We start from the raw sequence: 13521 nt of genomic DNA on the forward strand, positions 1-13521 counted from the left end.
AAAGCCACCAGGAGAAAGCAGAGCACACATCATTGAAGAGAGGCAGCTTTTTGAGCACCTGCGTCCAGCCACGCCTGATGCCCTTCCTGCGCCTGCATCCAGCCACGCCTGACGCCCTTCCTGCGCCTGCGTCCAGCCACGCCTGACGCCCTTCCTGCGCCTGGATCCAGCCACGCCTGACGCCCTTCCTGCGCCTGGATCCAGCCACGCCTGACGCCCTTCCTGCGCCTGGATCCAGCCACACCTGATCCCCTTCCTGCGCCTGGATCCAGCCACACCTGATCCCCTTCCTGCACATGAGCTGACACATTTCCTACTTCACAATTTGAAGAGCCCTGACAAACTCACAGGGGAAGCTGCGCGCCCAAGAGCCTGTTTCCTGGCTCTGCTGGGCTCCAAACGAGGTCAGTCCTCACTTCCTGCCACCGCCCTGGTCCCCCACTGTGGGCCGCCCCACTCACCAAGACAGACGTGGCCATGCCCTGCAGGTGGAAGACGTCCATGCCAGCCTCCGCGCTGCCCACCGCCTCGTCATTCCCCCGGCTCGACTGCGGCAGGTCAAAGTAGGTGCTGTCAGGCTCCCTGGGCCGGGGAGAGGAGACAGTGTCAGCCCCGCTGGACACAACCCCAGACCTTTCAGGCCCCGCGCCCGCCAGGGCCACCTCGCCCACCCCCAGGGAGCCCTCCTGTCCGCCACCTCCCTGCCCTCCAGCCCACCCGTAGCCCCGCCTCCTGGCCCTCCCCTCCCCCGCTCTGCCTGCCCTCCAGGCTGGGGCCCCTGGCCCTCCTCTGGCCCTGACCCCTCTCGGGAGGTGGTCAACGGAAGGGCTGGATTCTGGACCCTGCATCCTCAGAGAAGGCAACAGTCCCACGGCCGACCGCTCGCCCAATGTGGTGACAGAGGTTGGGGCTAGCCCGGGGTCCAGCCTGGGGCTGCCCCCTCCTGCTGCGGCCCAGTCAGCCTGGGGGAGGGGTGTTGGCTGAGGCTAGCCCGGGGTCCAGCCTGGGCTGCCCCCTCCTGCTCTGGCCCAGATGGAGCAAATACTCACAGAGAGCTCCAGAGGTGCTCGAACGTGGCTCCCTCGTTGCTCGAGGTGGACTGGGACATCTTCCCCCCCCACGGCCCCCCAAGGGTGGGCACCCTGCGAGAGAAGGAAGAAAGCACGTCTGGAAGGGCCCGTGAGCACCTCCTCCTCAGCAGGGCTGGGGTGGGGGCCGAGGTGGGCCTGATGTCTGGGCAGGGGGAGCCCGTGAACGGGGCGGGGGGGTGGGAACAGCCTTCCCGGCCCTGACACGCAGGGGATGCTGGGAAAATGCGGGGTGCGGGCGCCGGGAGCCTCTGTTTGGCCCTGGGGGCGTAAGCCTGGTCTGGCGGTTTCCCAAATACCCGAGGCCTGGGTCACCCCCAGGCAGGGGCGACACTCCAGGGCCGGGAGCTGAGCTGGGCGAGGGGTTACGGGGTGACCACGCGGCGTCCCCTGAGATGGAGGCATGGGAACGAAAGCGCTCGTGGCCCCGTGTGGAGCCGACGGCGCGGAGGAGAAAGCGCAGGCACGTCCAGGGGGCGGCCCAGGGGGCGGGGACCCTCACCCTGGCCTCTGTCTCCACACACTGCGGTGGCTGGAAGGCCTCAGGCCCAGCACCCAGCCCTGCAGTAGCCCCCGCCCCCGGGGGAGGAGGCGGCCGCCCGCCGGGCACCGCTGGGGCCCCGAGCCCACCCTGCCTGACCCCGCGGGCCCCAGGCCAAGGCGGTGCCTCCCCGGGGCCAGTCCCCTGGGCCCGCTGTGAAGGGGCGTGGCGTGCCAAGCGGCTGTCCCCTGGCAGTGCCCGAGCGGGCAGGCCCGGACCTGCCCAGGCCGGCAGGGGCGGAGGGCGTGGCTGCAGTCTGTGGCTCCTGTCTGTCCCTGGTGGGCGGGCGCCGGTGGAGGCGCCGCAGCATGCCCCCAGGCTGCCACGTGCCAGGCCACCGGTCACCCACTGGGCTCGGGAGGCCCCCGCAGGGCCTGAGGGCGGGGAGGGGGGGCAGTCATCACAGGGCCGAGCGGCTTGGAGAGCGCCCGCCACCCTGGCACTCCTTTCAGCGACAAGCAGCCACCCCAGTCACCATTCCACCCGCTTTCCAGGAGGCTGACCCGCAGAGAGGTCCAGTGACTTGCCTGAGGTCACAGAGCGGAAGTGCAGGCGTGACCGAGCATTTCCTTCTCTGACTTGGAAATGAACTTGCCCGTCTTTTAGGGCCCCCCTGCCCCTGCCTCACTAGCGGGTCTGCGAGGTGCTAACAAGTGGTGGCCGGCGCGTCCTCCCACACCTGGGTCCAGAGGGGCCCCTTCCCGAGTACAGGGGCCACTGAGGCCTTGTGGGGCTGCTCAGTCAGGGTGTGGGGCTCACCGCCCCAGTAACTTAGAGGGGTCGGGCTTTGGGGGAACAGCCCTGTGGGGGGCCCGGAAATGGCCACCCTAGCTGAGGCTGGCGGCCGGGAGGACAGAGGCCGGCCCTCTCTGCGCTCCCTTGTGTGAGCAGCAGTTGGCCAGGCCGCTCCTTGGCTCAGGCAGGATGGACGGCAGGCGGCGAGGAGGGGGTCTGGGGGGCCGGGGCTGGGGGCCGGGGGCGGGGCGAGCCTGGAAGCTTCTGCCACCTGAGACCCCTGCTTCCTTTTGCCGACAGCCACCCTGAGCCCAGAGACAGAGAACGACGCCCTCCCATGCCCCCCGAGCCTGGCTGCACCCCACGCTCGGGCTCGGAGCCGACAGCGGGCAGCACCCAGGACAAGGCGGCAGTGCCAGGCCCTCCAGGGAAGCAAGAGCGGGGAGCGGGGGCGCACCTCCACCCCGTGAACCCTCACGGCCAGGACGGGGCAGGCACGGGCGCGGAGCACACTGACGGGAGGCTACAGGCACCTGCCCACGGCACAGACGGCGAGGGGTCCCCGGGGACGCGGCGACGGCAGCGGTCACCGGGCTCCAACAGGATGGACAGATTGTTGCATTCGACAGATCCTGCTGCTTGCGCCCCAATATCCCGCCAGCCCAGGAGCCCCTCTGCCCACTGTCCCCTCACCCCGCAGCCCACGCCGGAGGCCCTCGAGGGCTGCCCGTCAGCCTCAGGGGCACCCGCTGTTCTGGCCACGGGCCTGAACTCGGAGCGGGTCGTATTTTTCGCGTGACGTCATGTTCGCACCACATCACAACCTCCTCCTCCCCGAGCCCGGGACTGAGAGGTGCCTTTTGTGCCCAGGCCACGCCGCCTGTGTGTCCCCAGCCTTCTTGGTCGGGGTGCCCCACGCCCCCGACGGCGGCCCTGCTTGCCCAAGAGCAGCTCGTGGCAGGACCCCTGACCCGCCTCCCCGCCTCCGCGGGAGCACAGAGATCACCCGCGAAGGCACGGCCGCCAGCAGCCCCCAGCGCGGGAGGGGCCTCGTCTCCCCGGGCACGGCGGGCGGGAGCAGCCCAGGGCGAGGGCCGTTCCCCGAAACCCCGGCAGGCCAGGCCCGGGGGCCTCTGCGCCCTGCAGGTGCCGGTCCAGACGCTTGTCCTGGGGGTCTGGCTTGAGGCCCAGGAATCTGCATTTTAACAAGCACCCAGAGCGGGGAGCATCCCGCGGGTGCCACTGTGGGGCCCCTTCCCTGCCACCCAGCAGACGGCCCCCAGCCGCCCCTGGGCGCAGGGTCCTGAAAGAACAAGAGCCAAGAAGGCAGGGAGCCTGCGATTTCATCTCCCGGGGAGATAGGGCACCCCAGAACGGCAGGGGTCTCCACCCCACCCGCCCCATCCCTGAGCCACTGCCCCAGGCGTGCGGGTGTCGGCAAGCTGCCTACTGCCCCCGGCGTGGGACGTAGGAGGGCAGGTGCTGCTGCACACTCTCGGACTCGGGGCGCAGCCGGCCCTCCCTGCGTCCCACGAGCCCCGTTCTCACTTCGGCTACACGACAAATTCCCTTTTCCTGGCGGCGGCATTTGGGGCAAGGCGAGAGCTCTAGGACGGCTTCTGTGAATTAAATCCAATTTTCCCATCGACTTGCATTTTAAATTTGGAAACGTGTTCACGAGGGAACGAGGGCACGAGGGTGTCAGACAAAATGGAAATGATTTTGACAAATGTCGCAAATCGTTTTAAACATCCCAGGTTTAAAGGGATAGAAAAGGTGAATTTCTGATAAGACATTCTGGGGAGCTTATAACAAAGTAGTAAAATGCAAATTTCACTACCATTTACCACTACTACCATTTTACTTTTAATCCATTCTCGTTGCAGCCGGGGTTGCTCTGGGGGAAACTGACGCTGGATGACGGAAGGAGAGACGATCCCACGACCTCCCCTTAGCGCAGCAGGGAGGTTCTCCAAGGTTGCCGGGACACTGGACCCAAGAATCCTGAACCATCGCCCCCGGGGGTGTCCAGGGTGGGACCCCGCAAGCCCCTGGTCGCAGCACGTCCGTCGCCCCATCGCCCCGGAACCTCGTCTGTGCGGGTCTCTGCTTAAAGGCACCGCGTCGGCCACACGGCGTGGTTCACTACAGGGAGTGCACGCCACCCGCGCCACCCCTCACGCCTGGACGGAGTCTCTGACACACGCGTTTTCTCCGTGAGGCCCGTCACGCACTTCCTGCACTGCGCTTGGGGCCCTTTTAAACCGCGAAATCACCAAGAAAATGCACAGAGATGCGACAAACGTGGCACTCAATGCGCCGCGCAAAGGATGCTCATTGACAGTCCAGCGTCTCCTTGCTCAGCGTCAGGTGGGAACACGCGTGTCGGGCGGCTCAAATTTTTCACCTCCCCGTGCTCATCCGCGGACGACTGCGAGAGAGCTGCAAATATTGACTTTGGATTTGCATTACATTTTAGTGAGGAGGCAAGTTCACGAATGCGCTGTTTGCAAACAACGAGGACCGGCTGCCGCAGTGCAGATTTTGCAGGGGCCTCGGGGTGGGCAGCGTGGGTCTGGGGTAGCTGCCCGATGGCCGACTCGCTGCTGTGTCTGTTCAAACGTAGCCAGGCCACGCGTGTCAGACGACTTCCGACCTGGCTTCAGTGCGGCCCCACTGCCCCGCGAGGCCTCGGACAGCCCCATCCCCTCCGGGCTGGACAGGTGAGCAGCGGGCACATCCTGGGAGGGCTACACCAGGGAGACCGGGCATCCCCCAGACCAAACTCAAACCTCGGCCCGCACAAGTCCTTGGCCCCAGGGATGCCCCAAATGTTTGTAACTCCGTAGGTACAGAGAGGGGCGGCGCGGGCTCCTGCAAACGTGCCCAGGTCCCGGGGAGAACGCGCTCCGGCCTTGAGCCCCTGCTCCGTGTCGCTGCCTCGCTGTGCCCTCGCCGGCTGTCAGCCACGGAGCCCAGGCCGGGCTGTGGCCCCAGAAAACAAGTGCGAGCCCGTGATGAAAGTGTATAAAGCCCCGGGGCCCTCAGAGCCAGGGAAAAAAACAAAACAAACCAAAAAAGCCAAAAAACGTGCCCTCTTAAGTTCCCTCTTTATCTGTTGAAATTTGAAATCCCCACCAAGGTGCTGACCCAGACAACCAAGCCCCTCACTCGTCACCTTTGACCCCACACACAGCCAAGCCGCCCTGCCCTAACCGCCCTGCACGGTGGACAAACCCCGGCCCCGCCCAGGAGTCCAGCCAGTTTCCTTTTTGTCTACAAAAATCCTTTGCTTGGGTAACGGACGTGGCTCAATGGATAAAGCGTCCATCTACCATATGGAGGGTCCAGGGTCCGAGCCCCAGGGCCTCCTGACCCGTGCAATGAGCTGGCCCACGTGCAGCGCTGCCGCACGCAAGGAGTGCCCTGCCACACGGGGGCGCCCTCACACAGGGGTTCCCCACATGCAAGGAGTGCACCCCGCAAGGAGAGTCGCCCCATGTGCAAAAAGTGCAGCCCGCCCAGCAGTGGCCCCGCACACACAGAGCCGACACAGCAAGATGACACAACAAAAAAGAAACACAGATTCCTGGTGCCACCTGATCATGCAAGCAGACGCAGAAGAACACACAGCAAATGGGCACAGAGAGCAGACAACGGGGGGGGGGGAATAAATCAAATAAATCTTCAAAAAAAAAATCCTTTGCCATCCCCAGAACCCCGAAACGACTGCCTTTTGGCTTCCTTTGTGGCAGCAAAACTCGGGTGTCCCGAATAAAATGCCCGAGACTGGTCTTGGGCAGCTGTGGGAGCTAGAAATGACCCAGCCCCCCGGCTCTCTCGGTTTGACTCACCGCGTTCTCCGAGGCCCCAAGGCGGGGGCTCAACGGGGCAATCCTGCCCGCGGGGGACGCCCCGGGGACTTCCAGCCGGGCTGGGCACCCCAGGCTGCACTGCCAGCAGCAGGGACCAAAGCCGGGGGTGCTGCTGCACGTCCACCCAGGCCAGGGACGGTCCCCACAAAGGGGCCCGACCCCAAGCCAGCGACGGCGGAGACGCGGGGTGCCGGCACCCACTTGTGCTCGGCGTGCGCAGCTGGCATCCGGCTCCCGCCCCCATCCCATTTAGGAGGGGACCCACCCTCCTGGGCACCCGCAGCCCACCACAGCACCCCTCTGGCCTCAGTTTCCACGACCTCCTGGGGCAAAGCCCTTATCTCAGCTGGACCTCTCCGCGCCCCCCAACACCTACCCGCACCCCTGCCCAGCCCCCATGTGCGCCCCGCCCCATCCTGCCCCCATGTGCCCCTCTCTGACCCCCTGCCCTGCACCCCACACACTGATCCCTGCCCTTGCTCACGCCCTTCTCTCCTCCCTCCTCTCTCTGCCCAGGCCCCCTCCTCCAGGAAGCCAGCTCCCAAGCCCCTCCCTGACCCCGAATCCAAAGGACACATGGTCCTGGCTACAGGCCCCCTCGGCCGTCCAGCTCACCTGGGCAGCCTCGTGGGTCCAGCCGATGGCGGAGCCCTCCACCCTCCACCCTCCACCTTGGCTGCCCCCGCGGCCCCTCCCGGGCCCGCTCTGCGATGAGGGGCCTCCTTCTGTTGCCCACCGTCCCCTCGGTGGGACTCCCCCGGACGGAGCTGCAGACCGCCGGCCGCGCACACGAGAGCCAGGCCCACTGGTCACGCACACAGCCAGGCCCACCAGCCGCGCACCCCGCCATGTGAGGGGGGCTTCTCTGTCCATTCCACAGGAAAGACCCGCGAGCCCCACCCTGCCCCGCCACCCCCAGGTTAACCGAGCTGGACGCCCCCCGTGATCACGCGGCCCGTGGCCCTCTTCCTGCCGTGTGCGCTGCTTTTCATGTCCGTGAAGCGGCCATCGAGATCTGGGGCGGCCCCCGGCCCACCCAAGGGGCCTCCTGGGCCCCCGGCACTCACCCCTGTGGCCTTTCCTTTGCAGAGGTGAGCAGAACGCCCCCAAAAGCCCCCCTCCTGGGCGGAGGGGCCGGCCGCCCTCACGGGGACGGAGCGAGGCTGGTCAGACCCCCCACCGGCGCCCCGGCCAGCCTCTTGGCCTCGGGCCGAGCGCCCTCTGCCCTCCCCGCCAGCCCCCTAGAAGGGGCTGTACCCGCCTGGTGGGGCAGAGCCGAGGGCAGGGTCACCCTGGTTGTCCTTGGGGTGGCAAGGACAGCGGCCATCTTGGCCCGGGCCCCCTGCCCACATCCGGGGCACCTGGCCAGAGCCCAGGGCCGCTCTCTGTGCCGGTGTCCACAGTGGGTGGGGGCTGGGGGTCAGTGCCGGGACGGGCACCTGCCTGGGCCAGGCTGGCCAGAACCGTGTCCCAAGGCCGGTCCGGGTATGCGAAGAGGGCACCGCTGCCCCGACTTCCTACGGAATACCTGGTCCCGTGGCCGAGAACGGCGGCCGCTGCCCCAAGATGGCCTCCCGGCCTGCACTGCCCTCGGCCCAGTTGGGGAAACAAGGGTCAGCGAAGACGGACAAATTTAGCCTCCCCACCCTTGGGCAGGGTGCACCGTGGCAACAGCTGGGGGCGCCCGGTCAGGCTGCCTCTCTCCCTCCTGGACCACAGCCCACCAGAGGGTGGGGAGGCTCCCGGGACGGCCCCGAGGAATTCCCCACCCTGGCCGCCCCTCACCACCGGCCGCTTACCCTGGCCGCTGGCCTCGGCCGAGATCCATTCCCCCGGGACGCACCCTGGAGGCCCGGGGCGCCCGCCCTGCGGCGCCCGTCCCGGCAAGGGAGCTCTGCGTTTGCTCAGCAGTTTCTGTTTGAATCAGACGGGCGGCTCGGCATCCACGTGGGGCGGGCGACGGTGGCAGTGAGGGTCTGACCACGTGGCCAGGCTCACTTCCGGAAGGCGCGCGGTGGCAGGGTTCCGGGCTCAGGCCGGCCTGTGCCGGCAGAGGTCACTCGGTCCACAGGCTGGGGACAAGCCACCAAGCCGCGAGGTGCCCACAGGCTGTGCCCCGGAAGCCCCTGCTGGGACTGCGCAGCCGTGGGTGGCAGACCCCGGGCACCCGGGACCCACAGAGAGGGCGCTGCCGGCTCCTCTCCTGCTTCCTGCCGGAAGCCCCTTCCCTCCCTCCTTCTCTCCTTCCTCCCTCCCTCCCTCCCTTCTTCTCTCTCTTGAAAAAAAAATTTTTTTAAGATTTATTTTATTTATTTCTCTCCCCTTCCTCCCATCCCCCCCAGTTGTCTGCTCTCTGTGTCCATTTGCTGTGTGTTCTTCCGTGTCTGCTTGTGTTCTTGTCAGCAGCACCCGGAATCTGTGTCTCTTTGTTGCGTCATCTTGCTGTGTCAGCTCTCCGTGTGTGCAGCGCCATTCCTGGGCAGGCTGCACTTTCTTTTGCACTGGGCGGCTCTCCTTATGGGGCACACTCCTTGCACATGGGGCTCCCCTACCCGGGGGACACCCCTGCGTGGCAGGGCACTCCTTGCGCGCATCAGCACTGCGCGTGGGCCAGCTCCACACGGGTCAAGGAGGCCCGGGGTTTGAGCCCTAAACCTCCCATGTGGTAAGCAGGTGCCCTATCAGTTGAGCCAAATCTGCTTCCTTAAAAATTTTTATTGTGCTAACATATGGAACAAAACATTTCCCATTTTAATCACTTTCAAGCATACAATTCAGTGGCATTAATTTCGCTCACAATGCTGTGCCACATCCATTTCCAAAACTCCCATCACCCAGACAGAACTCTGCGCCCCCCAGCACTGACGCCCGTCCCCGCCCCGCGGTCCTCTTCCCACGCCTCGCGTTTGCTGACTCTAGCGACAGCACATCAGCGGCAGCGTGCAATTCCCGGGCTTCTGTGGTTGGCTTACTTCACTCACCGGGTCTTTGAGGGTCTCTGGTGCTGTTACATGGCCCAGCACTTGACCCATTTTACAGCTGAATGACTGTCCACCGCCTGGACGGGCCACCCTCTGTTCCCCCACCTGTCTGCGGAGGGACACTGGGTGGCTTCCACCTTTCGGCGACTGGGAAGAGTGCCGTGGTGAACATCACTCAGCGTGCAAGTACCAGTCAGCCTTCGGGGCCTGCACCTAGGAGCCGGATGCCGGCCCCTCCTCTTCCTCTACTGGGCACCTCCAGGCCCGGCCCGCATGCCAGCACCCCAGGCCCACCCTTTCCTGCACTGCAGGCCCTCCCCCTCTGGCTCTCGTGGCCCCCCTGTGCTGCTCTCGAGCTTGGAGAGGTGCCCTCCCACTCTGCTCCTGTTCCCTCATTTATAAAACGGGAGGCATGGTGGTATCCGACACGGAAGACGGGGCGGGGTGAAGGAAGGCGCAGCAAAAAGCGGCGGAGCTCCACGAAGGGCCAGCAGCCTCAGTGAACCTTAGCGTGGCCTTGCGTGGTTACTCAGTGTCGGCATGCCCTTGACCATCAGTTACTTAGTATCAGTGTGGCTGCTGGGAGGGAAGAAGAAACCAGACCAGCCCCAAGGCTGGAATGAGAAACAGGCTATGGCGGTGGTCCTCCCTGCTGGGGTTCCTTCCAGCGCCTCCCACCCCTCCAGCCACACATCTTCTTCCTGCCCCACAGGCTCTTTTGAAAGCGGCCTCAAGCTGCCCTCTCGCAGAGGGCTACCCCATCAGCGGTCTCTCCAGGAATGAGTCACCTTCCACACGAGTGCGACCCCGCAGCCCAAGGCAACTGAGGCCCGTGGGAGCCACAGAACTGGGCTCGTGCGGTGACGTTCCCAGGGGACCTGGTGGAGGCAAAAGCATTTCTGTCTTGGGGTGCTTCGGGGGGCAGACGCTAAGAGGGGCAGGAGGAGGGGAGGCCTCGACCCCGTCACCTGTGCAGGGTGGGTGGCAGACCCTGGGGGCAGGGGCGAGCAGGCGCATTTGGAGGGCAGGTAGGAGCACGTGGCACCCGAAGGGCAGAAGCGCCCTCTGAGAAGGGCGGTGGGAATGGGCAGGGGGTGGTGAGGGGGCAGCGGTGAGTCCAGGGGTGCTGATGCCACCCATACTGAGCCTGGAGACGCGACAGGCCACCGTGCCCGCCGAGGGCTTTCTAGGCAGTGCCCGTCTGCCTCTGTTCGAGGAGGGCAGGGGCCGTGGCTGGGGTGAAGGAGGTCCAGAGCAGCTGAGTGGGAGAGGAAGAGGGTCCCAGGGGGCTGAACTAGGGGGACAGCAGAGAGGAGGTGCTGTGCACAGGGGCAGGGCATCTCATGATGGAGAAGAGGCTGATGGGATGAAGAAGAGCTTGTGATCAGAGTGGCTACTTAAGATAGAGATCTACGTCACATATCGCACATTCTGGTGAGGGCTGGGGGGTGGCGTGGGAGTGGGTGGTGGAGGAGGGGGCTGCAGGCTGTGAGGCCGAGAAGATCTAGGCCTGGAGTGGCGACGGTGGCTGGGGGCACTGAGCAGACACGATGGCACGCCGGGGGGCAAGTCCTCTGTGGCATCCAGGAAAGAGCCGTGGCTTCGCCCTGGATACCTCCCTACCTCACGGCCCAGAAGTACACCCAGACTCCAGCTCTCCCGCCCACGGCTGCCCCCGTCGCAGGTCACTGGCATTCCCGGCATGGTAGGGGAGGAAGCCGGGGCCCTGCCACCCCTCCCCCAGTACTCTCCTGTCTCCCAACTCAGCCAGAACAGCACCCAGGGGCCTCCTGGCCCCAGAGCCCCCGCCACCTGCCCCGGACCCCCACATCACACCTCCCGCTGCTCCGCCAGCTCTCGGGCTCCAGCCACACAGGTCACCCTGCTGAGCTGACGCCCAGGGGTCCGCCTGCCGCCAGCCATCTCCAGGGAGCCCTCCCCTGCGTGATTTCAACCTGCACCTGCTAAGGGTTGTCCTGTGTCCCCAAATGCTCTGCTCAGGTCGAAGCAGAGGGAACGAGTCAAGAGGAGCCCCCCCCCCGGGGCAGATGTAGGGAGTGGGGGCTGCTAGGAGCAGAGGAGAGACGCCCACCCGGGGGGGTGGGCAGAGGGGGCGGCAGGCGCCAGGAGCAGATGCAGCCCGGGACCACCACCCTGCCTGCACCTTGGTGAGGGGCCCTTGGCCTCCAGGGCCCTCAGGACCCCCAGCTCTTTCCCTCCATGGCACCCACCATGGGTGGCACTGGGGATTCATTGGCACTTCCGGGTACCCGAGGCCCGCCCATGCCCACGACGGGGCCTGGGTCCCTCTGCCCATCACGGGGGCTGAGCACCTTGGGGGCTTCAGCACACAGCGGGCATTGCCTGACCCCGGGGGCAGGACGAGGGGCCTTGGCCTGAGCCGGGTGGGGCCTACGGGGCCCAGGAGGGCGGTTTGGGGGAACTCTTAACTTCCGCCCCCAGTTCTCAACGGCCGGTGTCCGCACGTGGACTTGAGCCGCGGGAGCAAGTTCAGCCTGCAGGGTCCCGGGGTGGTCTGGTGATGGCCCCAGCTCTCCTCTATGGCGCTCTGGAGACGAAAAAGAGCTCTGGAGGCTGGGACTCCCTGCGACAGAGCACGTCAGGGTGACCCCGGCCCTGCCCGCGCCACACCCAGGAGGGCCGGGCAGCCAGCTGAGCCATTCAAGCTTCTCTAGAAGACGCAGACACGAGACACCAGCGCCCTGGCACGAGGGTGACCCCAACGGCCACCCTCTCCCACCATGAGCACACACTGGGGCACACGTACATGCGCCTGTGCACACACTCACAGGTAAGCATGCACACACAGCCACACGCACACACACACACACATACATGCACACTCATGTACGTGCACACGTGCTCTGCCCTCTTCACAACTAATGCCCCAAAGCGGACCCTCCCCAGCGCCGGGTCTGCCCGCACCCCGGTGTCTCCACACGTGACAGTGCCGTGGCCACTGGGCCCCGGAGCCCTTCCCCGGCCGGGTGGGCCTCAGCTCGGGAGGTGGAGATGGCGGGTGTGCGCAGGGAGGCAGCCGTGCCTGTGCCTGGGGGGCCCCGGGCAGCTCCAGCGGGAGAGGTGGTGGCCCCAAGCCACTTCTGCCCCCCACCCAGCGCAGGGCCACACGTGCAGCCGTCAGTCTGGGCCAAGGGCCCTCCTCAGGGCCCCGCGGCTGCCGCCCCACTATGTCCCACCAGGATGCCCCGCCTCCAGGGAGCCCACACGAACCCCCATTCCCGGGTGGGTGCAGGGTGGGAGGCGGGGGGAGCTGGGGCTCTGCCCTGCACCCCGGGGGCCCCCTGGAGCTGCCGCGCAGAGGGGGTGGCGACGGGACTCGCGTGCCTGCCCGAGGGAGGAGGCCCCGCCAAAGCCTACCTTGGCCGGGCCTGGGCCCCCGGAGGGTCAGTGCGGCTGCCGGAGGCTCGGGGAGGCCGTGGCTCGTTCCCGGTGGAGGTGGCAGCGTCCCCGTCACCTAGGTGATGACATTGGAGCCGCCGCAGCAGCGTGGCCGGCCTGGAACTGCGGGTCAGGGGGCGGAGCGTGGCCGGGAGCCCTGGGGAGTGCCCGGCCTGGGCGCTGCCCCGTCCCACGCCCTCCCCCAGGCCTGGGGACGGCTCCAGCAGCTGAGCCGGGGCCGGGCACTGGGCAGGGGCCCAGGTCCGCAGGCTGCCCTTTCACTCCTGGTCGCAGAAATGTCTGAGTGCTCCAAAGCCCGCCCAGCCAAGCTCTGGAATCTACCACTTGTTTTTTCCGAAGCGTTTTCAAGCAAGTTCTACGATTTCCAGCCCTTTACCTGGAACACTTCACTACGTGCTTCTACCACCTAAGAACCATTTCCTAAAAAAGACGAGGCTGAACCGTGTGAGACTGCTGCTGCTCAGCTGTTTTTGTCCCACCAAACACGCCCACAGCACGCTCGCGTCCCAGCCAGATCGCAGCCACGACGCTGCACTCCGCAGCTCCAGCGCCTGCCCGTAACTGCAGCACGGCCCGCACTGGGGACCCTCCTTGGATTTGGGGAGACTGGTCTGCATCTCGCCCTCTCCCCGCTCTTCCCCCTACAAGCTGCGTCCACATCCTCTCCCCCAGCGCCTTGAAACGTGCCCTTGGCGGGAAACAGGGGCGTTGCAGGTGGGACGCGCTAAGAGGAGGTCACCCACGCAGGACGGGCCTCACCCGACGTGGGGGGTCCTCACAAGAAGGGGGGATCCCGGGAGAGACGCAGGGCGGAGGCTGGGGCGATGCGCCACGTGCAAAGGCGGCCGCCGCCAGGGGCC

The 13521-nt window shown here is 66.2% G+C and overlaps 1 protein-coding gene across 2 annotated transcripts in view; it reads right to left on the reverse strand.

Moving 5' to 3' along the window:
* Positions 1–12719, reverse strand: part of TP73 (tumor protein p73) — a 56916-nt gene extending 44197 nt beyond the window's left edge. Inside the window, exons 1-3 of one of the 2 annotated variants that reach the window (XM_058304588.1) lie at positions 12620–12719; positions 1050–1142; positions 462–582 (exon numbers count right to left, since the gene is read on the reverse strand). In XM_058304588.1, coding sequence (XP_058160571.1) covers positions 462–582; positions 1050–1108 — 180 coding nt within the window. In that variant the 5' untranslated portion in view covers positions 1109–1142; positions 12620–12719. The remainder of the gene's footprint in view (positions 1–461; positions 583–1049; positions 1143–12619) is intronic. The other variant, XM_058304587.1, reaches the window with a different exon arrangement.
* Positions 12720–13521: the final 802 nt, after the last annotated feature.

The sequence above is a fragment of the Dasypus novemcinctus genome, chromosome 9 (genome assembly GCF_030445035.2).
Source record: "Dasypus novemcinctus isolate mDasNov1 chromosome 9, mDasNov1.1.hap2, whole genome shotgun sequence".
Classification (NCBI taxonomy): domain Eukaryota; kingdom Metazoa; phylum Chordata; class Mammalia; order Cingulata; family Dasypodidae; genus Dasypus; species Dasypus novemcinctus.